This window comes from Platichthys flesus, chromosome 14 (assembly GCF_949316205.1).
Source record: "Platichthys flesus chromosome 14, fPlaFle2.1, whole genome shotgun sequence".
In the NCBI taxonomy this organism is placed as follows: Eukaryota; Metazoa; Chordata; class Actinopteri; order Pleuronectiformes; family Pleuronectidae; genus Platichthys; species Platichthys flesus.
In genome coordinates this window covers 2,148,826-2,170,586 of record NC_084958.1, presented here as the reverse complement: position 1 = coordinate 2,170,586, position 21,761 = coordinate 2,148,826, and the positions used below count along the sequence as shown (strand labels likewise).

General features: G+C 41.3%; 1 protein-coding gene across 1 annotated transcript; it reads left to right on the top strand.

The window, feature by feature from the left end:
• Positions 1-1,222: 1,222 nt before the first annotated feature.
• On the top strand, positions 1,223-21,354 carry si:ch211-267e7.3 (ADAMTS-like protein 2). The gene is made up of 19 exons (XM_062403499.1): positions 1,223-1,315; positions 6,301-6,404; positions 10,135-10,207; positions 10,524-10,626; positions 11,026-11,171; positions 11,372-11,495; positions 12,278-12,358; positions 12,555-12,730; positions 12,826-13,240; positions 13,595-13,663; positions 13,837-14,176; positions 15,250-15,350; positions 15,575-15,701; positions 16,536-16,749; positions 17,913-18,068; positions 18,254-18,424; positions 18,566-18,742; positions 18,954-19,107; positions 19,293-21,354. The coding sequence occupies exons 1-19, from the start codon at positions 1,223-1,225 to the stop codon at positions 19,439-19,441; spliced, it is 2,973 nt and encodes a 990-aa protein (XP_062259483.1). The 3' UTR covers positions 19,442-21,354.
• Positions 21,355-21,761: the final 407 nt, after the last annotated feature.

Below are 21,761 nucleotides of genomic sequence, written 5' to 3'. Positions count from 1 at the left end.
GGGGTCCCAGAAAAGGATGCGCGGGGTAGACTGAGAACGTGAATTGTCCCAGAGCAGTCTTCCATCCCCCAGAACGACCCGTAAGAAACATTCACGTTGACCCACTGATCCATCACTTCCTCACAGCTGGCCCGGAGCATTGTGGAAACACATGGATATGTGGTCTGACGTCAGCAGAGGAATAAAACTATAAAACAACATACATTCAAATGTAGAGGCTACAAGGGCGACATAGGACGTTGTTGTTGAAATGAATCAGAGACAATGGATGAGAGAAGAGGGAAACACTTTATTCATTTATTTATCATGCTTGCAGTCTTTTCCCTCTCATTGTACATCTGTTTAATATCCCCCCCCCTCCAAAAAAGCAAATCCATCCATCTTTCCTTCCATCCACCAATCCATGAATCCATGAATCCATCCATCCATCCGTCCATCCATCCACCCAACCAGCTATCTATCCAGCCACCTATTTAATTTGTCAACCTCTACTGCGATGTAGTTGAACACTGACACCACTAGAAGACATCAGAGCTCAGTGTTGCTTGTCTGACATTGATCGTATAGGTCCTCCGTTTTTGATTGAGTTGGTGATTTACAGATCCTCACATTGGTTGTGTGAAAGCATCCGGGCCTCTAAACTAATAAATCAACCAATGTAACGGTTCCTCAGAGGGAAGCAGGTCGTCTTATTGTACACATTGTGGACTCAACATGTTGACAGGATGGATTGGTTCTCTCACAGTGACAGAAATTTCCCAAATGCCAGATGGAGAAAGGGGAGGCTTTAACAGATAAAGGATCAAATGTTTGGATCAAATGCATCTTGGCAGACCAGGAGCCCACAGTGCAAAAATGAGAAGAATCTGATGACAGCTAATACATTTGGACTTTTATTATTATTTATAATAAATAATTGAGAGAAAACTTTGACTTTCAAACACCAACATCCATAGAATCACTGGATTAGAATACACAACACGAGAGAAATCCAACACTGATTGGACAAGAGGGCAGGAAGTGAAAATTCCAGTGAGGAGCACCTGGCAAATCCAAAGTGGGGGTGTTTTGAGCGCGTGCGTGTGCGCGCGAGCGACGCCAGAAGAAGGCGTGGCTACATCAGAAGGGGGTCGGAGTGGGAGGGGCCAAGCGGGCAGAGGGGAGCGGAGGGGATCGGGGCCGAGGGGAGGGGAGAGCGGTCGGTCCATGACATGAATGAACCATGTTCGGTAACGGAGGGTTAGCTCTCCCGGTCTGCTCCTTTCTGCTGCTGCAGCTCCCGCTTCTCCTGCTGGCGAACAACTGGCCCGTTAAGGTAAATAGCTCGCGGAGATGATCCGTTTGCACAACGCGTTGAAGGCATGAGGGGACTCGGTAGTTTGCCCCAATGGAGAACACTTACTTCTCAAGTCTGTCACTCGGATGCTGCCTTGCTTGTCGTACAAGACACTCTCTGGTTTGACCTCTGAGAGCCATTTTATTCCAATTCGGCAGAGAGAGAATGAACACAGCAGCCCTGATGTGTGATTTAAACTTAGAGCCTAGAGGTGTTCGTGCTTCGAAACAAAACATTAAACCAAAGAGTAAGTGTGTGTGTGAAGGTTGACTGAACTTTACCAAATGCAGGAATATCATTGTTGCCTTCAGCAAACCTCTCTCTCTCTCTCTCTCTCTCTCTCTCTCTCTCTCTCTCTCTCTCTCTCTCTCTCTCTCTCTCTCTCTCTCTCTCTCTCTCTCTGTGCGTGTGTGTGTGTGTGTGTGTGTGTGTGTGTGTGTGTGTGTGTGTGTGTGTGTGTGTGTGTGTGTGTGTGTGTGTGTGTGTGTGTTGAACTGTAATGACCTGTGGAAGGGGCGGTCTAACATGTGTGTACATCAGACGATAAACAAGGCAGCAGTGAAATGACATAAGTGATGGAAGCTGTAAATGGAGTTTGTTGTACCCTCCTCTCCAAACCAGTTTAACAGAGGAGTGAGGTCTCCCCTCTCAGAGTGAGTAAATCAAATCAAACCACATCATATGAACGTGACCTGCTGTGTGTGGTTTATCTTAAGCATTAAAATACTTTCAGAGTGGGGTAAGATGTTTGGACTGTCATACTGCCCCCCCCCCACCCCAGCCCATTCAACTAAAGCTTAATAAAAGCTGCTTTGTCAAGTTGGACCACTGTCTATATTGGATGTAAAGAAGCAGGGGTTGCAACTGTAAACCATGTGAATAATTTGCTCATTTGAGACCATTAAGTTTTCATAGCATGTTCGGCTCCGTGTTTGTCTCGACCAAATGACTCCTTTTCAAGCTATTTTTCTAACGTAGGAGGAATAAATTATTTAGTCCACAGTGTTAAGTCTTAACTTTACTTACGAGGTTCTCTCTTAACCTGGATATTCAGCCAATACGGTGATTAAATTACATCTGAGAATAATAACAGCAACTTATAGAGATGCTTGTTGAGTAATAACACTCTGGGAGTTTATTTTTCATTGATGGTTTTGGTCCACATTCTTTCCTTTGCAGTTATGTTGATGTTATCCTTGCTTATCCCTGAAGGCTGTAATTAAAACTACACAGCTTTCTGTTGTATGGAATGTAAAATAGTCATTCTTCATTTGGCCAAGTAATGTGCTTAGTTAGTTAGTCTTTCAAATAGATAACAATGGTTCAAAGTGTTGACCCCAGCATCCTAGATTTGCTGAATAGGAAACAGGCCTTACAATTGGAAAGTCACCTCATTTCTGTTTGACTCATTGTGGACATGATGAAGAGTTAGCTGAGTGACAAACAGAACGAGCGTCGGCCTGCCTGACCAGAGGGCTGAAACTCTGACTGTGTAAAGGGGACAGAATGGTGAGAGCCAGCATCCAACCCATCAGGGTGACTTGGGCTTTCAGGGTTGAAACTCTAAACAGATGCATTGCCAAAGACTGAGCAAACAATTGTTTGCAGACAGCAGTTCTCACAGTTCTTCCTTTAAATGATAAAAAATGGCTTGATTTTGCTCATGACTTATCTGAACAGTCTTGCAGCAGAGATGGTTGATAAAATGCTCCATGTTTGTCTGGTTAGCATATACTTTTTTAATTGAGTCCATTCCTTCTTGCCAACGAAACAGAAAAAGAAGGTAAACAGCATAGTGAACTGAAAAGAGGCCTGGGTTTTTGATTGTGAAGCAAACCTTTTTTGGAGGAAATTGACAACACATAAAAGTATTGCCAGCAGTAAAATGGGTAAAAGTTGTGTAGTGCACACAGCAACTGGCATGACATCTAATACACTTTTTTGGCAAGACATCATCTCCCAACAATGCTACAGCAGTCTTTGCTCATTATAACACACCCACACATAATGTGCCATAGCGATAGTGAAGTAATGCTTCTATTGAGGGATTGCATTCATTGTGGTATATCACTTTGTTTTAACTAGCAGTCGTTATTGGAGAGACTGCTAGATGTGGAGAGAGAAATAGCTTCATTCAACAGGAATGATTTTTTACTTAAACTTTCCACATAAATATTTTGATTAGACACCTTAAAAGGTCTTTTGTTTATTCACCAATTTATCAGAAATGGTACAAGTTTATTTATTTGTCTTTCCTAAAGTTCACATGCTAACCACCTTTTCCAGTCTTTTCACTTTTCGACTGATCTGTACTCCACACCACCCGTGTAAAAACCTTCTGCTGGACTGAAACTGAAATTTTGTGTTTGAACTTTGCAAAAGTGGTACTAGTTGATCCATAGACAATGTTATAAATGGTCATTTTTACTTAGATTTCAAGATCAGTTGCTAAGCAGTATACATTTCTATCACTAATGTATGTTTCTATAATATGACAAGACCATAGTGGACTGTGGACAAATACTAACTCTACAAACCCTAACCCAACCCTTATACACTATGAAGTGTGTACCAACATTTTACTCATCCTATACCTAATACCACATTAACTCCTGACATGAAATAGATCAGATTGTAAACCCCCTGCAAGCACAGATGTAAATGCATCCAGGACTCATTGAGGACGGATTGTAATCAGAGCGGACACCTCTGGTGGTGGTCAGGGAAGCAAATGACCACAGTGATATTACAAATGCATTGTCAATCCTTAGAAAACAAATAGGTGGAAGCATGTAATGCTGTTCCAAACCAGCCAGAAACCATTAGCCAGTAAATAATGCAGGAAGCAGCTTTCAGTCCTTAGGTTGTTCAAGACACCTGAGGATGGAGTGAAGATGAGACCAATCAAAAAGCAAGAAATCACAATAACCCATGATGGGCTTCCAAATTCTAGTCTCTTTCTTTAATCTTCTTTGGTTTTTGTTCTTTTAGTACAAAAACAAGGAGAGGATGTGATGTGAGATGGACAGAGCAATCAGTTTTCAATCGGAGACACTGGAGACACATTAATACTATCGCAAATGTAACCAGGTTAAAATTGTATCATGATAGATCTGGATACAACCTTTTTTTTTTTTTTTTATGTCTCCTCATGCTAATTTGACTTTAGAAAGAGTGTAAGAAGGCTTTTGTCCACAGTATTCTATCTATTCTTCAGTGAATAATGTGACATCTGACCCGCTGTCACCCTCGGGAAAACCTTTTAGCTTTGATCGTAAGGAACTATTTGTGTGTTTCTGCGCTGAATCAGCCAGAGGGTGATCTGTCAGGGTAAAGAGCATGTGTAGGCTTGTTTAGGACGCTGTTGGGACAACACAGTAGTTGCATTTTGAGTCTTGATGTGTATGTGTGTTTGTCAGTTGTGGAATTGAAAAAAAACCTACCTGACATGGAGGTTGAAGCTTATTATATCTGTGTGACCCATGATAAATCAGTCTACTTCCAGAACAGCAGAGGGCTTTGCTATGTCAATTTCAAATTTGATTTCATTTCATTTGCACTTATTCCATGTACAAATGGTGTTGAACACTACAGTCTGTTGCTTTATATTTACCTCTGGATGCACACATATGTTTCAATGACCCCCCCCTTAGTATTCTTACCTGAAACACTTTTGCTGATTTGCAGTTTCATTAATGTTTCCAGTGATGATGTTGTAGCTATCCCAAAAAAGAGAAACGTTGTCATGTTGAGTGTTGAGGTGCTTAATGAATATTGAAACAGAAAACATCATACTGGTTCCTCGGAACATATTATTTAATTCAGTCTGTTATCAGTTTTAGTCCCTTTAAATGAGTAATTGCACCAAATATTCAATAGGAAATTAGTAATAAAAAATGACATCAGTAAACCGGAAATTCTGAAACAAACGGAAAAACTGGAAGTAGGCTATCTCTCTGCATGTAATCAAACCCTGTTATCAGAGCGGATGGTGGGCAGTGTGGAGGGGGGGTTTATTTTAAGTTATTATTCTAACTTAAGAGTCAAAAAGATCTTTACCCATCAAAAATGCAGTTTTACAACTGACAGCCAACATCTTCTTAAAAACAACTACAGCTGTAGTGAAATGTGTTCTGACCAAGGGTTTAACTAATTTGCTACCTCCTTGGTAGTTAACATACTGGCAAACAGTGCACCTGTGCTATTTTGTTATTAGTTAATTTTTTATGAATGTTGACAATGAATAGAAGTGTTTTTGGTGAAACCCAAAACTCAAACTCCACTTTAAACAGTAAGACAAAAACAGTTCTAGTGTACAGGTTTAGAAGAACTTGTAATCACTGAGATCACATCACTGAGATCAAATTGATTAGCCAATCCCAACTCGAGGTTATTGCAGAGACATTCCAGTGTAGTGGTGGGCAGTTAGAACTTTTATATTTTCAAAAGAGGCTACTTTCACCTGTGAATTCAACAATATATTTGAGATTCAATAAACTCCGATACTCCTATACACTGGTGCACATGTTCCAAGTTCATGTATATGTGTGTGTGTGTATGTGGTGTGTGTCTGCCAGGACAGAAGTGAAGGGAGGGTGGAGCAGCATCACATCCATCTACAATCACACAGCCATGGAGGTTTGATCAGCAAACAGTCAAGCAACAAGGTACACAGTTACTACACACACAGTCCATCTCATCTGTTTCATCATCTCACTTCTAGGAGGTCCATGTTATTCGTGTCTCACTGTAAATGTATTTATGACTCCGGTAGTTAAGGCCATTGTAACTGGGACCAACGGCTTCGTACGCTGTTTGTTCCTATTGTTTTCAGTAAGCCCACTCATCGTCACAGGTTTTTATCAGTGCCCTCTTGTCCCAGTGATGAAGGCTGGTTAATATTTGGAATTATATCCCTCCCTATCACTCAGGTTGTTTTTTTTGTGTGTATTTTTTTCTCCTAGGAGGAGGTGTTTCAATGGTGGGGGGAATGGTCCAGTTGGTCTTCTTGTTCCAGGAGCTGTGGAGGAGGAGTGAGGAGTCAGGAGAGACACTGTCTAATACAGAGGTAGCGTTTATATCGGCACACATTAGTAATTTCTGCAACTGCTGGGTTTGCACGGGCAGGAAATAAGGCTTTAGAGTCTTTGGAAGGAAAGAAAGATATAACTAGTTTGAATATTTGAGAAAGCCATAAGGACATATATATATTTATAAATACTGTATATATATATATATATATATATAAGATACAATGTACACTACAAACTGTGGAAGAGTGAGCAGAGACGTGGCCATATACAGAGGGAAGATAGGTAGTGTTGACAGAATGTGTGTTTGTAGCCATCTCATGACCTTTGACCCTCCCCTGTCAGACTTGCGGAAGTTCCTGTCAACCAAGATTAACACCACTCTGCCCTCACTGTTGGCCCTCAGTCTCCCCCTTCTTCCCCTTTCTTTCCCCTGGCTTTGTTCCTTTCCTTCGCATACTCTCCTCTCACGTCAACCCCTTTTACACCTCTTTCTATTTATTGTTGCCCTTTTTTGCCTTTTTTCCAGATTTTTTCACATACTCTTCCCTTCATTTTCATTCCTTCTCAGTTAATTCACCTCCTCCACGTTTCTCCTCTCTTTCTGCTTTTTTCTTCTCTACCCTCTTCGTCTCCTGTCCTCCCCTCATCACCCTCTACCAATTAGATGTGACACTTTCACATAGTGACCTCCCGCTCACCTCGTCCTGCTGTCTCTCCCACTTTACCTTCTAAACAGTGTAGGAGGATGGGCTGAAGAAAGATGCAGCGACAGATACAGAGGAGGTGTGTGTGTGTGTGTGTTGGGGTGGGGGGTTAACACGGTAATGAAAGACAGATGGATTTACTTCATGTTGGAGGTCTTTAGGTCCACAACACACTCATGCAGAATTTAAATCATATTGAACATAAACTGCAGCACTCGTCTTGGTACAACTGGTGCAGACACATGCTACTTGTTGCGAAATATTGTAAACTTCTGAAGTACTGAGACCCTTGAGATGCATTTCCAACAGCTGGTTTCAAGCCAATAAAGAGATCTCTACTCCCTTACTGTTTTAAAAATCCAAGTTGTTCCTGTTCCTCAGAATCAGCTCAGTTTCAGGTTCCCTCTTAAGACATAGATGTATGGACCTGTAAGTATAAGATAATTTTTAGACATGTCCTGCGGAAAACCAGAAAGAATTGGCTCCAGACCTTTTCCACAGTCTGCCGTTCACACATGCACAGCGCAGCAGGGGGTGCTCTGCTCAGACGCGTTCACAACAGCAACAAATTCTCCGCAGGACTCAGACGTGGGGTGGAGCAGCAGAGGCAGGATGTTACGTATACATTTCGCTGTGGCCCTTATCACCACAGACTCTTGACATCTTCATCAGTTTCCTCTACGTTTATTGCACTGCTTATTTTCTTTCGTTGCATCTGTCGTGTGTTAGAATTGTCACTGCCCCCCCCCCCCCCCCCCGGTCCCTTGTGGTAAATCGAGCAAAGATCCCCTGCTGTGTTCTCACATCGGATTCTGTAGACTTTCTGCAGACTTTACACTTGAAGGCCAGCCTGATAAACTACGGAGGCTCCCACTCTGACATTTGTGTTCACACATACACTTCTCTGGAGAAAATGTGGACGATCCCACGGTGTCTGAAAGTAGCTTTAGTCACACATTCACAGAGGAAACTAAACCCAGAAGCAATAGTAGACATTTTATACTGTGGCACAGCGTTTTTGTGTGAGTGAACTGGAGCATTTGGTGCATGTTGGTGATTTTTTATAAAGGCTAGACGAGGAAAAAATAATCTTGTAATTAAAAAAAATAGGTGCTGGAAGTTGTTAAACTCTTTATAGATGAGCGGTGGACTATATGGGCAAAGTGAAATCATTGAAGGAAATCAGAAAAAATTAATCTGGCATCAATATTTAAAGGTTTTTAGGTTTTAACTGTAATATTGATGATGCAATTGTGCAACAATTGATTTAGGTCACCTCAGCCTTGTACCATTACAGCTGCCTTTATAATAAGTGGAAGTGGAATTCCTTCCTCACTGGGGAAAAATTGCTGCTAAATGAAGTTGTAAATGTTTACCACAATAAAAATTGTGTAGGACTGGAACAACTGATGGTGCTTAATCTGGCAGTTGGTGTGTATATGATGGAGGTTTGTAATGGGCATAATTCACCATCGGACAGTAAGCATTTAAAATGTGCTTTGTAAATTTGTGCCAAGTGTCTGAGAAGTGTTCTTAGTATAAGTAAGGTTTTCTTACTCATTACAGAAACAAGCTAACTTTTCATTATGAGCACTAGTGAATCACTGTTTATTCTGCATCCCACTGAGCCACGGCAATTTAGCCAAGAGGCTCAGCCCTCGGGTTTGTAATTTATAGCCACTAACTAACAAATCCGTCATTCATATATCCAGTCCATAGAGATAGACTGGCGATGCAGGAAAACCCAACAGAGTTGTTTTTAGTTTAGCTCCTTGACAAAGATTGACAAATCCGTGCGGCACCCACTAGACCTTCAGCAGTTAGAACACGCCAACGACCCCAGCCATCGGCCTCTTATCCCCTTACCATCCAGGCAACAGTGCCCGAGTATCAAGACCTCCTCTACCTGGATAAACTAAAGCTTTGTACCTCAAGCTGTGAGGACACTCAACAGCTTGAGGGCCAACTAGTCTGTGAGACATGATGTTTTGTTTATACAAATTCTCCTGTAGGTTTTCAATTACTTTGAGGTCTTGTGACTTTGAAGGCCAAAGCATATGATTCACATTATTTTCACACTCATGGAACCGATCAGTGAGCCTTCATCTCACACATTGAACTGTGTGGTCAATGCTTAGCAACTAGTCCATTCTGTCACTGCTGTGTCCATTAGCTTGCTGCCCTGCTGTTAGATATTTCAGTGAAACCATCAACAATCTCAGACTAACAGTGACCTGACGTGGCACTAAAACAGTGCTTATGGCGTTTTCATTTCCAGCTTGGTAAAGCTTTGCATGCACATCACTTTGCTTGACTTACTTGTTCACAAACACACAAGAAAAGGAGCTCTGTTTCAAAGTGTTGTAGGTTTTAAGCAGAGAGGAGGGATAAAACAATAACTGTCAGCTCCTGCCTAACGTGAAAAACGTTATGGCCAACAAGCTTGTGTCAAATAAAAAAATTTATATATATATATATATTACCCCTAAACCCCAAAATATTTCTTCCTATTCCACTCACTTATCGTTAATTTCAGAAACTCTATTAAAAGGAAAAACTGACAATGTGTCATAATTTCCAAAACAAAGACAGTTCTTCTGAGAATGTTCTACCTGTCTTCCCTGCCAAAAAACATTGTCATATATATATATATATATATAGATAGATATATAAACAGATTGCTACGTTACTTGGAGAATATTTCAGCAGATTTTCCCAATTTGGCCGTGTTTTTAGGATAGTTATTTTGGGTTAATGTATGAGGTCAGTAAAATGCTTCCCAGCAGCAAGCAGCACAGTTTCTGCTTTTCCAGATCCCATCTATCACATAACAACTTCTTCAGAAATAGCTTATTCAAGTTAAACATCTAGTACTTAAAAGTGCCTTTGATTACCAGAGATTTAGGTTGGTGTGTTCTGTTGGTATGTTGTAAATGGTTGCCAGATTATGTAGTTCACGGGTTTTGTGCTGTAAATATTCTCTATTTTATTTACCGCTTAAATTGTCTATTTTCTATATAATACAGTTGATTAATAATATTGTATCTCATCTCTACCACAGACTGTCAACCACACAGAACAACAGCTCATACTGTGTTGGCTCTCCTAAACAGTACCAGCTCTGTCCAAACCAGGTATGATGCAACATTCATTTATATTCAAAGGTTGACTCAATGAAATATAATTTTCCTGTAAAATGTTTTTAATGTGTGTATGTGTATATGTGTATATGTGTATATGTGTATATGTGTGTGTGTGTGTGTGTGTGTGTGTGTGTGTGTGTGTGTGTGTGTGTGTGTGTGTGTGTGTGTGTGTGTGTGTGTGTGTGTGTGTGTGTGTGTGTGTGTGTGTGTGTGTGTGTGTGTGTGTGTGTGTGTGTGTGTGTGTGTGTGTGTGTGTGTGTGTGTGTGTGTGTTGCTGTGTTGCTGTGTTGCTGTGTTGCGCTTTCAGCCCTGTCCCAGCCCCAGTGTTAGCTTCAAACAGCACCAGTGTTCCCAATTTAACTCCAAAGCCTTTGGAAGAAGATACTACCACTGGGTACCTCTTTACCCAGGTATAGTGTGTTCCGTTACTCTGTCTGTCTGTACTCACTGGCCTTTGTATGGCCTCTCTTCATACTTTCTTACCTCACTAAACTTAAAATAAACAGTAAAATGTGCATGAATCCTGTGCTTCATTAATGAAAGTAAATTATTCCAAAATGTTTGATTGTGAATGTAATGTAAATAATTGTCTTTCACTGCTGACATGGTTTATTTAAGTCTTACCAACTTTTGCAGTTGTGCGTTTTTCAGTCTGCTCTCTTTAATCATAGGTGCAACTTTGCACTTGGGTGATCCCAAATGATAACCACATGTAACTAACTAAATGTTATAGATTTTGTTACTCAGTAATTCTATATTGTAACAGCAATAAAGTAAACATATTTTACAATATGTAATTTCCTGTGTAGCTGATTACATCAGCATCTCCAATAAGCCATGTGACCTGCAGTGTACAACCATCAGTGGTGAGCGACAGCTCCTAGTTCCTGCCCACGATGGTACATTCTGCCGGGATACTAAATACCATGGCGTCTGTATAGAGGGAATATGTCAGGTAATCCAACCAAGGATCTTTTTTTGTTTTTTTTTTACCTTAACCCTACTTTATTAAGTGTATTCAGTAACATGCTAAATATACTAAGTTTATACTCTCATTTAAAACAAATGTTTCTTCTATTAGATTGACTTTCTCAACCGGTGAAGCCTCTGAATAACCTTACTCTCTTGCATGTTTTAACTTCTCTTCTCCTGCAGCCTGTAGGATGTGATGGGGAGCTGTACAGCAGTAAGGCAGTGGATAGATGTGGAGTGTGTGGAGGCAACGGGGCGTCATGCCAGCGCATCTCTGGATCATACAGGACGGCACTCACACAGTTAGGTAACACACACACACAAACACACATGCAGACAGAAATAGCCACAAGTACAGAGCTATGCTCCATTTTCATCATAGTCAATTGATGAGAGAGAAATTGGTTAAACTGGTAACATTCATAATTATTCATAGTTTTTCACTCGATTTCCTGTCTTGAGGTATCTATACATGTTTATTTTTTCATTAATTCATTGGTTAAATTAATTAAATTTCCTTGATAGATTTGGAAAAAAATTGACAGACATTTATCTAGCACCATCATCAGGTGTACACTGGTTTATGACCAGATACCTGCAAAACGAATGGCATTCCCGTCTGCCTTGTTAGCTTGTTAGCATGCTAAACTTAGATGGTAAACATAGTCCTGCAAGGTAAGCATTTTAGCATGCTGACATTAGCAATTTAGCTCATTACGGCCTCTCAGCCACGAGCAGGTCTGTAGACTCTGAAGTCTTGTCAAGGCTCGCACCATCTTAAAACCCAACTTTACATTTTTCATCACAGTACTAGGACCAAAAATAAGTCTCATAACTCAGCACACGGTATTAAATCGTATGGCTACATTTAATTAGATTTAAGTTGGAAAGTATGTGTTTTTATGTTTGTAGTGAGGTAAGATTTTTGAAAAGCTCCGGAAGATGCTGGAGAAGCTGATATTTACATTTTAGCTAGGTTAGTGTGTTTCCTTCGATTTATTTTTACACACTTTGGTATCACTTTTTACTGATAAAAGTTAACATCAGACAGTATTTCCTGTGGTTTAAAGTAGGCTTCTCTTCCATCAGGCTATGTGTTCATCACCAACATCCCCGCTGGAGCCACTGACATTCAGATCATAGAGAGACACAAGACTGAGAACATCCTGGGTGAGAACCTACAACTTCTTTAAGGTCAATATACTGAGTATGAAATCACCAGATTTAGATAATTTCAAACAAAAAAGTACCTCTGTGGCAGGTGCCACTATCTTGAAAATTACTTCTCTATTTTATAAGAGGAAAAAATATACAAATAAAATTTGATAGAATATGATTGATTGATTATGTCTCCCGTCATATCCAGCCCTGTCGGACGAACATGGACATTTCTTCTTTAATGGAAACACAGTGTTCGACAACCCACAAAACTTCCGTGTGGCAGGATCAGTGTTCAAATACAGACGTCCAAGCAATGTGTTCTCTGATGGGCTGGAGTACATCATTGCACAGGGACCAACACTGCAGGGCCTCAATGTTATGGTAGTGCATGCATGCACGCACACACACGCACACATTTTGCAGTGAATGTTTCACATTTGTGCTTATAAAACAAGATTGAATTATTGTGTGTGCAGTACTACAACTTGAATGGGAAGCTCCCCCACATCACCTACGAGTACACCATCCCCCTCGAGTCTTATGACATCACTGCTGCAGAGGGTGTCACTACAAGCCCTGGCCACTCCCACCTTAACTTCACCTATAATGAGGTAAGTGGGTATGTAGGTGGGCATCATATTAAGAACCACAGCGGGGCGTTTGTGACATCTCGCCATCCCTACAACGCCCAGCTGGGAGCTGATGACCAGTCAGATATTCAGCTGTCAGAAGAAGAAGAGGAGGAGGAGGAGGAAGTTGTGTGGGAAATCAGGACGCCCAGCCCTCCACCGCCAGCGGCCATGTTGGTCTACAGACCAGCCGATGTCACCAGTCATGTGTTCACCCACAATGATGTGGAAGAGCAGGGACCTCCTGCGCCATCGGGTTACCGTGAGTCTGACAATAATCTGGCCAATCAGTTTATCAATTAAATGAATGACAAATACTTGCATAGAAGCTCCCCTTAGACAGGGCTTCAGACAACATTAATTAGTTTTCATAATGAAATAAATGTTTTTCAATGAAGTAAAAAAAACGTTTTTGCGGCCCAATGTTGGGTTTCTGTAATTTCACAACCATGCACTCTGTCTCTATCCTCTATAACCTATAGATTCCTTCATATCAGTAAAATGATCGGTCATTCCTTCCGTTCATTCTCTTAGTGTTGCAGGCATACCTGTCAATCTATCTGTCAACTGTATCGATCTATTTGACTTGTCTGTCTTAATCTGTCTGCTCATTTAGGGAGTTCCTCCAATTCAATTGATGAGCCGTCCACTGTGGACGAAAACACACTGGTGCTCTCTTTTCCAGGTAGGAAACGTTTTTTTCTAGACAACAGATTTTCTATCTATAGTATTACAGTTTGTTACTTTATAAAGACTACAGTTTACAAATATCACTAATATAGTAATAGAATAATCTTAATTTCCGAATAATCTGTCACTGGTAGTAATTAATTAATCTGTTTTTATGTTCATCCACAGGTAGTGTTCATTCAGCAGCTCTGCCTGAAGAAGCCCCGTATCTGCTGCTGGAGGAGCTACAATACAACCAGACCCACTCAAACACACACACCCTCACACAGTCAAACAAATACTCTGTCACACATACCCTCCCTGAGCCTCATTCACCAGCAGAAACACAAGCGGATACATTGTCTCCCGCAGCCTCAGAAACACACACCGACACACAGCTGGAAAAACACTCAGACACACATTCGGTTATGCACACAGAAACAGAACTCGTCTCACACTCAGACTCACACACTGCCATCTTGGTGCAGCTGCAGCAGGTGTCTGCAGTCCAGGCAGCCAACACAGAGAGGTATGAGAGAACATCTGTTTATGTCTCATTAATGCCACATAATGTTCAGCAGCTTGAATCTATAGTGCTTATTGTATTTCCCACCCACTATTCTGATCAGAGTTCATTTACTCTGTGCTTATTATTTGTAAACTGATTTAACATACACTCAAGGGACCAGGCTACAGTTGTTTTTTTCCCAGTAAGCTGAAGACTTCTAACAGCAACGGAAAGTGCGCCAATGTAGCCTCTCAAAGTCGTTATAATGCTGAACATTGACAGTCACTCAGAGCAAAACCAAAGTCAGAACTGACAAAGCAGCTTCTATTATTACTTCAGGTAAATGTTACGGTTTGTGGAGGGAGGAGATGGACCCAGAATGCGGAGGTTGTTAACAAAAAGGTATTTAATATAAAAAGGGCTTTAAACAAGACAAAAACAATACATTAACACTAACAGGTAAGTTTTGGCGACAATGCGCACGGAGAACGAGGAAGCTGGAGAAGCTGGACGAGACAGCAGGAACAGACAAACCATATCTCACGACGTGTGGAGGAACAACTAACGAACCGACACCAGACAAAGGGAAACAGAGGCTTAAATACATAGAAGGAAGGGAGGGGCAATTACACACAGGTGAAACACATGAGGACTGGAGATGACAATCAAAGACAAGAAGTGACACACTGAGAAGCTGGAACAAGACACAGGGAAAGCTAGGCTACAAAATAAAACAGGAAACAGAAAACACAAAGAGACAGAAATCCATAAACATAAATGACTGAGCGTCACAGTAAAATAAGTTATAGGACAATGGAGAAGCCTGATTACTGACCTGCTGCAAGAACACACAGATTCAAAGTAATCTGGTTGTTTGCTGTGCATGTAAACACAATCTCCAACTACCCATATCTGATCTCTGATCAGAAATAAATTAGGGACGTTATAAATGAGTGACTTATTTAACATACCTTCCCTTCTCCTCTGTAAGCAAAACAGCTGTTAGATGAGTGTTTTTTTTTTAATTCAAACATAATGAAATGGTAAAAACCAGGTTTCAAACTGTACCTGTGTGTCTCTATCTATCTCTCTAGCAATGACTTTGATGTGGGTCTTGAACCAGATATTAGTCTGGCAGACATGTATCGTTGGAAGGTTTCTGCTTATGCTCCGTGCAGCTCAACCTGTACAACAGGTAAGCTCAAACTAACAAAATGCCACATGACAATATGCACATCTATCTAATGAGTAACCATAGTGACAATTTTAACAGAGCCTGTCTGTTTATTCTTTGATTACTAATAGCATTATGATAATGGTCTGGTGTTCTGCATTATACTGCATATAGACAGTATGTTGTTGATCTCTATCTGCACAATGTTTACACTGTTAACACTGTGCTTCTGTGTGTATGACCAGGTATCACCACTAGTTATGCCCTGTGTGTTCGTTATGATGGAACTGAAGTGGACGACAGTTACTGTGACTCTCTGACTAGGCCAGAGCCCACCCATGAGTTCTGCACCGGGAAGGAATGTCCTCCAAGGTGCTGCCTTTACCGTTTTGATTCTGATAACCGAGAGTAGCGGTGCCTCTTTTACCAATGCTAAATAAGTGTTGACTGTCTGTCAAAAGAAAAGAAAATACATTTCAGACAGCCTGAATACAGTCACAGTTAAAAATGCATGATGTAGGCTATGGCTATGATGATAGTTAATTTTCAGCAAATGAAAAAAATTTAGTTAATCATTTTCATAATGATAATGTTATTAGTGAATTTGAAACAGATTTTTTGATATCGGGATATCCTGACAGCCCTAAATTGGGCATGTTTGAATCAAACATAACACTGATGTACCCAACTCAAGAGAGTATTAAGAGAAAACTAATAAAACCAATCAAATACAGATTAATGATTAGAGCTGAGATTTGTATCCTCTCCATTTGTTTATATTTTAAAAGGATCCATAGCCGGCAAGTGAGTTGATTAAGATTAGCCGTTTAGTATGAACTATTTTCACTTAAATATTTTTTTTAATTTTCCTGTAAAATTACTAAGGATTTTTATGCTTTAAAAAGTGAGTAAAAAAGAGACACTAGAACAACAGGAATGCTCGACAGTTCTCAACACTGCAACGGAAGTAACACAAGGCTGAATGGGCTGAACATTCTGAAGACTAAATTTCACTGCCGTTGTCTTGTTTTTCTTCAAACAAGAACCTATGCCATAACAAAAATTAAATACTACACATAACGGCTTAAAAAGGGCCCCATAGATTCAAACAAGAAGGAGAGTCATTCCATAATGTGACTATGACTTAATATCTTTGAAACTTTATGAGACCTTTCAAGCAACACCTTCTCACCTCTTTCTCTTCAGGTGGGAGACCAGTGGTTGGAGCGAGTGCTCTCGAACCTGTGGTGAGGGAGTTCAGTACCGCACTGTGCGCTGCTGGAAGATGCTGTCGCCAGGTCTTGACTCCTCCGTCTATGATTCACTGTGTCTGGCACATGACCTGCACAAACCTGCAAACAGAAAGGTCTGCCTCGGCCAGAGCTGTGGACCACAGTGGGAGGTGTCTGACTGGTCACAGGTAATACAGAAAGCATGAGCAATTATCCTGCTGTTGTGACATCATTGAACAAGGTTATTTGTCGACAATATTCTATTTTGGATACATCTTGACAGAAACAATGTCCAAGAACTGCCTGCAGGCATTCTATCATTGCTGAGGTGGATTCTCGACCTTGAGTCCAAGTCTGAGTTCTCAAAGAAGAAACTAAGTCAAGTCAGAGTCCAGAGAGTGAATGTATCTGGAGGTCTTCTCAAGCATCTTAGCACTGACAGTTTGCCTGTGAATCTGCACTTGATATTAAATAAGATAAGATACGATAAGATACAATCTTATGCGTTCTGAGGGACAGCTGGCACGTCAGGGGTGAGTTGGGTGCCACCTAGCGTCTAAACTGAGAAGTACAATACAGTGGGCCATAGTCCATTACATTACATTACATTGTAAGCGACTTATATTAAGTCCATTCAAGGGTACCCTTTTTTTTTTTGGAGGCGGGCCAATTTAAAATGGATGGCGGGCCGCAGATGGCCCGCGGGCTGTAGTTTGGACACCCCTGGTCTAAAGGCTTCGGTGCTCAAGTACAAGCTGAGTCACATAATAATTAAATCATTATTAATAATAATTGATAACCCTGCAGAACTGAAGAGAAAAGAAGAACTGCCCTAATGTCTTGGGAGACTTTCCTGTTCGTGCATCACAACAGGGATGTGCAATCCCTCAACATATGCTGTGTGTACGGAAGCAGATTTGTCAGATACTTCTCCTGGGACGAGTTTCTCCTCCCTACAGCCTAGTTTCCCTACAGCACTGCCTCCTGTGCCACTGAGAAAAACAAACCCCTCCTCCATGTCACCAATATTTGAAAAATAAAAATGTGTCCCCCAAGGATTTGCAGTTTCCAGTCATGATATACGTCAATAAGCTCAAATAAACCAAACCTTTCTCCCTCAATTTTAAGTGTGTGAAACCGACTCCAAAACACACTGAACTCAATTTTCAGTGTGTTTTGGTGTCGGTTTCACACACTTAAAATTGAGGGAGAAAGGTTTGGTTTATTTTAATGTTCATTTTCATGCTATGATTGGCTCAATAAATGCGTAGTTATATATCAAGAATTAAAGGACCTTAAAAAAGGATTAAGTATTATTTGGAGTTTAATACTTGTATGTGCTTATGTTTAGTGCTCGGCACGTTGTGGCTCGCGTGGTGTTCGGACCCGGGAGGTTCGATGCTCCATGGAGATGAGACTATGTAACAAGTCCTCTCAGCCAATAGAAAATCAGGAGTGTGAGGGCCCGCCCTGTGACAGAAGGTGGACAGTTTCCGACTGGGGACCTGTGAGTTTAACGACATACACACACAAACACGTGGTCACATGCACACGCACACGGCATCAGCATGGTGTACATACACAATGAACACACACCAGACCAGGCAATAACACTTTTCATTTCATATTTACCTAATGAAAATGATAACATCAGTTTTACATTTGATTTAAATGTGTGTGTATATGTGTCAGTGCTCAGGTGTGTGTGGAGAGGGACGGATGGTGCGTGCTGTGACGTGTCGTTCGTCAGGTGGGTTAGTGATGTCAGAGGAGCAGTGTGACCAATCACTACGTCCACTGGCCATCTATCCCTGTGGGGACAGAAACTGCGCCCCACACTGGGTGGAACAAGAATGGCAGCAGGTAAACGTTGAAGTGTCCTTCACCTTTGAGAGATCTTTGGCCGAGCATGTTTTGTGTGTCTGTTTAAAATCAGTGAAAATCAGAATCGGTCCTAACGATATGTTTATATGTGTGTTTGTTTCATGTACGTGGCCGTGTCAGTGTAACGCCACCTGTGGCCGGGGGGTGCGACAGCGTCAGGTGGTGTGTGCTGGGCTGGAAGGTGGTGTGTTCAAAGAGTTTCCAGACAGTAGCTGTGACCAAAATAACAAACCAGATACCAGCTCCTCCTGCTTCCAGAGACCCTGTACCAAATGGTTCACCACATCCTGGTCCCAGGTAACTCCCAGTCTGAGTTTATGCAAACCTACTGATCCAGTACACTACCACAGTTATGTTAACGCAGGGCTGTTAGTTTGTATATAATTACAGCATCTCCATAAATGAGAGTATGTCTCATTTTGTATATCATTCTGTATAAGAACTGTGTCTGTAGGTCATTAGGTCATATTATCATTAACAAATGTCCTGCTCCCTCACGGCCCCTCAGTGCAGTAAGACCTGTGGGAGTGGTGTCCAGGTTCGAGAAGTCAAGTGTTACCAGGGGGAGGAGCTGGTAACCAGGGGCCACAGCTGTGACTCAGCCCTCAAGCCAGAAGCCAGACAGAGCTGTGAGATCCAGAGCTGTCCGACAGACGCCCCAGGTACAAAACAAACACAGTGTGTGCTTTCACTGGAGCTGATGCAACATGTCAGCACACTTTCAGCTCGCACATAAATCAACTCCCAGATGCATCACTGTGACTGTTTTGCAGTGTCCTAACGAATTAAGTGGAGTATGTAGTCTTTGTCATGCCTTCATTTTTACGTCTTTCCTGTTTTCACCCAGCAGCGGCTCCAGTAGCATCAGTAGCGGTAGACGACTCCTGCCAAGATAAGCCAACAGCCAACTGTGCCCTCGTCCTCAAAGTGAAACTGTGCTCCCATTGGTACTACAGAAAGGCCTGTTGCCAGTCCTGTAAGGCACCAAGACCCTGAGGTGTCAACTGTAACCTCCCTCCTTGACCCCTCAACACCAACCACTGGTCACACCACATAATTTTTGGTGCTACACAAAAGCCTGCTGCTAGCAATGTATGGCCTTAGGACATCAACATTTACCATATTAATGTTAGCCTACCACTGATGTCAAAGGTCAATCCGTGGTCACTGCCTTTTACTTGTCAATGTTATTCTTTAACTCATCTTCTCTCAGTCTCCTAGAAGTGAATCCTTTGTTTGAGGAAGCATCATCACTACTAAGAATAATGCAATCATAATGACTCGTAGTGCAAACACTTCTACAGTACAAGTAGTTTTGAAGACAAAGCACTGTAGCAATATTTTACAACTGAAAATTTACAGACAACAGACAAGCTCCTCAGACAGAGGCCCTGACCACCTCCTACCCAGACAATGTGAAGATAGACTAGCTTTAGACACCCTGGGATGTCTGCTCATCTGTTTACTCACCTCTACAACAGCACAGGCAAATCAGCCTTTTAAAAATAACCTTCCTCCAGTGTTTCCAGTACTTTATTTTGTATCTCACTATTTTAAGGGATAAGATCCCTTACGAACTCTTGTTCTGTGTGTCACTCCAAGTATGCCCCCTAAAGTTCTGTTTAGTAAATGTCTATAATCTATCATTACCTCAATCCTTTCTTTAAGGTGCTATGTTCCATGAAGAAATGGTGGATCCAAAGTTAATGAAAGACCTAATGCAGCTTTGTTGTTAGTGTGGCATCTGGCCAGGACAGACAAGACCAGGGAAACATTGTGACTGGGGTTCTCAGTGTTTAGTCCTGTCCTGCTTTACATAAACAGCCTCATACAGACTGTTGGGTTTGGCTTTACTGCTGGTGCATTGATGATTTGTAAATATGCTATTTTTCTTCCACTGTCCATTTTGACTACAAAACAAGCTGGAGCTTTATCCTCATCCAGCAGGCGCTCCAAACAAACTTTGAGTTAACTGCACATTAAGACAGTTATCATTAATTCAACTCACTGCAACATTAGCTGACAGAAGAAATCCCATTCATTCATTCAATGCATAATCTCAAAAAATCTACGATAAACACACTCCTTTAGATGCTGACACTACACTACACCAACAAAACTCACTGACTCTGTTGTCATTCAGAGACAATCATGAGGATGTGTCCTTTATACCAGCAAGCACCAGTCTAGCTTTAGTCTAAACCAACCGCTTAGTGTTTTACGTAAAAAGTTGAACTTTTGAAGCAATTTGTTTATAAGAAATTGTTTATGGTCCAATCCAGACTGCGATCAGAATCATCATCATCAGCTTCATCCCTGTCGGTCCTAAGTTGATATATGTTCATTGTGTTTTGAGCCTTGCTTAGCACAAAGCCTGGGGGTAGTTAGAAACCACTGGCATACTGTATATAACAAACCTATCTGTCGGGAATGAAACAAATCTTCAAACAACTCTTCAGCTGTTATTTAAGCATTTTTTCAAGCCGTTGTAGTGTGTCATTCTTAAGGAGCATACTTTGGACAGTTAGAAACAGTATTACTATCCAATCCTTGAAGCAATTGAGTCAATGAAAGTGCTGTGAAAAGCATCATCTGCAGGTACATGAGTTCTTAAGAACCTGAGTACTTTCATGTCAACGTTTCACATGTGACAGCTCGAGTTGAAACTAAATGGAACTGCATTACTGTTGAGTTACTGCACAAGCAGAGCAGAAACAGTGGAGGAACAGGAACGTGGTGCTGCAGAATGCTGGGGCCAAACTCATCTATCCAAAACACTGTGTGAACATGACTGTCAGTGTCACTCAGTCCCAGAGTGTTGTTTACCTATTGTTACACTGCCCACAGAGCTGCTGTTGTTTTTGTTTACTGTATTACACATAAATAATAAAAGAGCAGCTGTTTTTGGACAAGCATCTGTGTCTGGCCTGTGACTGCTGCTCCTCCTGGTGGAATAACACTGGACTGAACACAGACTTTGGCCACTCGCCCATTTCTGTGATTCCCACTTCTCTTAAATGGTATTATATCCTAACCATCAGGATTCTGAGTAACTGGTGACGGTAGATCATACAGCCTCCAATTGATTAAAATGTAAACGTTATGGAGCTTTTTGTCATTTACACTGCTCACTGTTTACTGGTATTTGTTTAGAGGACAGTTGTGCCAGGTCTAATATAGTGACGATTAAGACCTATTACCCAACTAATAATGCGGCGTCTACGTATACATGTTTATGTGCATGTATAGAGCCCACTACCTCCTGAAATAAGAAAGCTTCAGGTTGTGGTGTAAAGAATCTGGAGGCAGACTATTG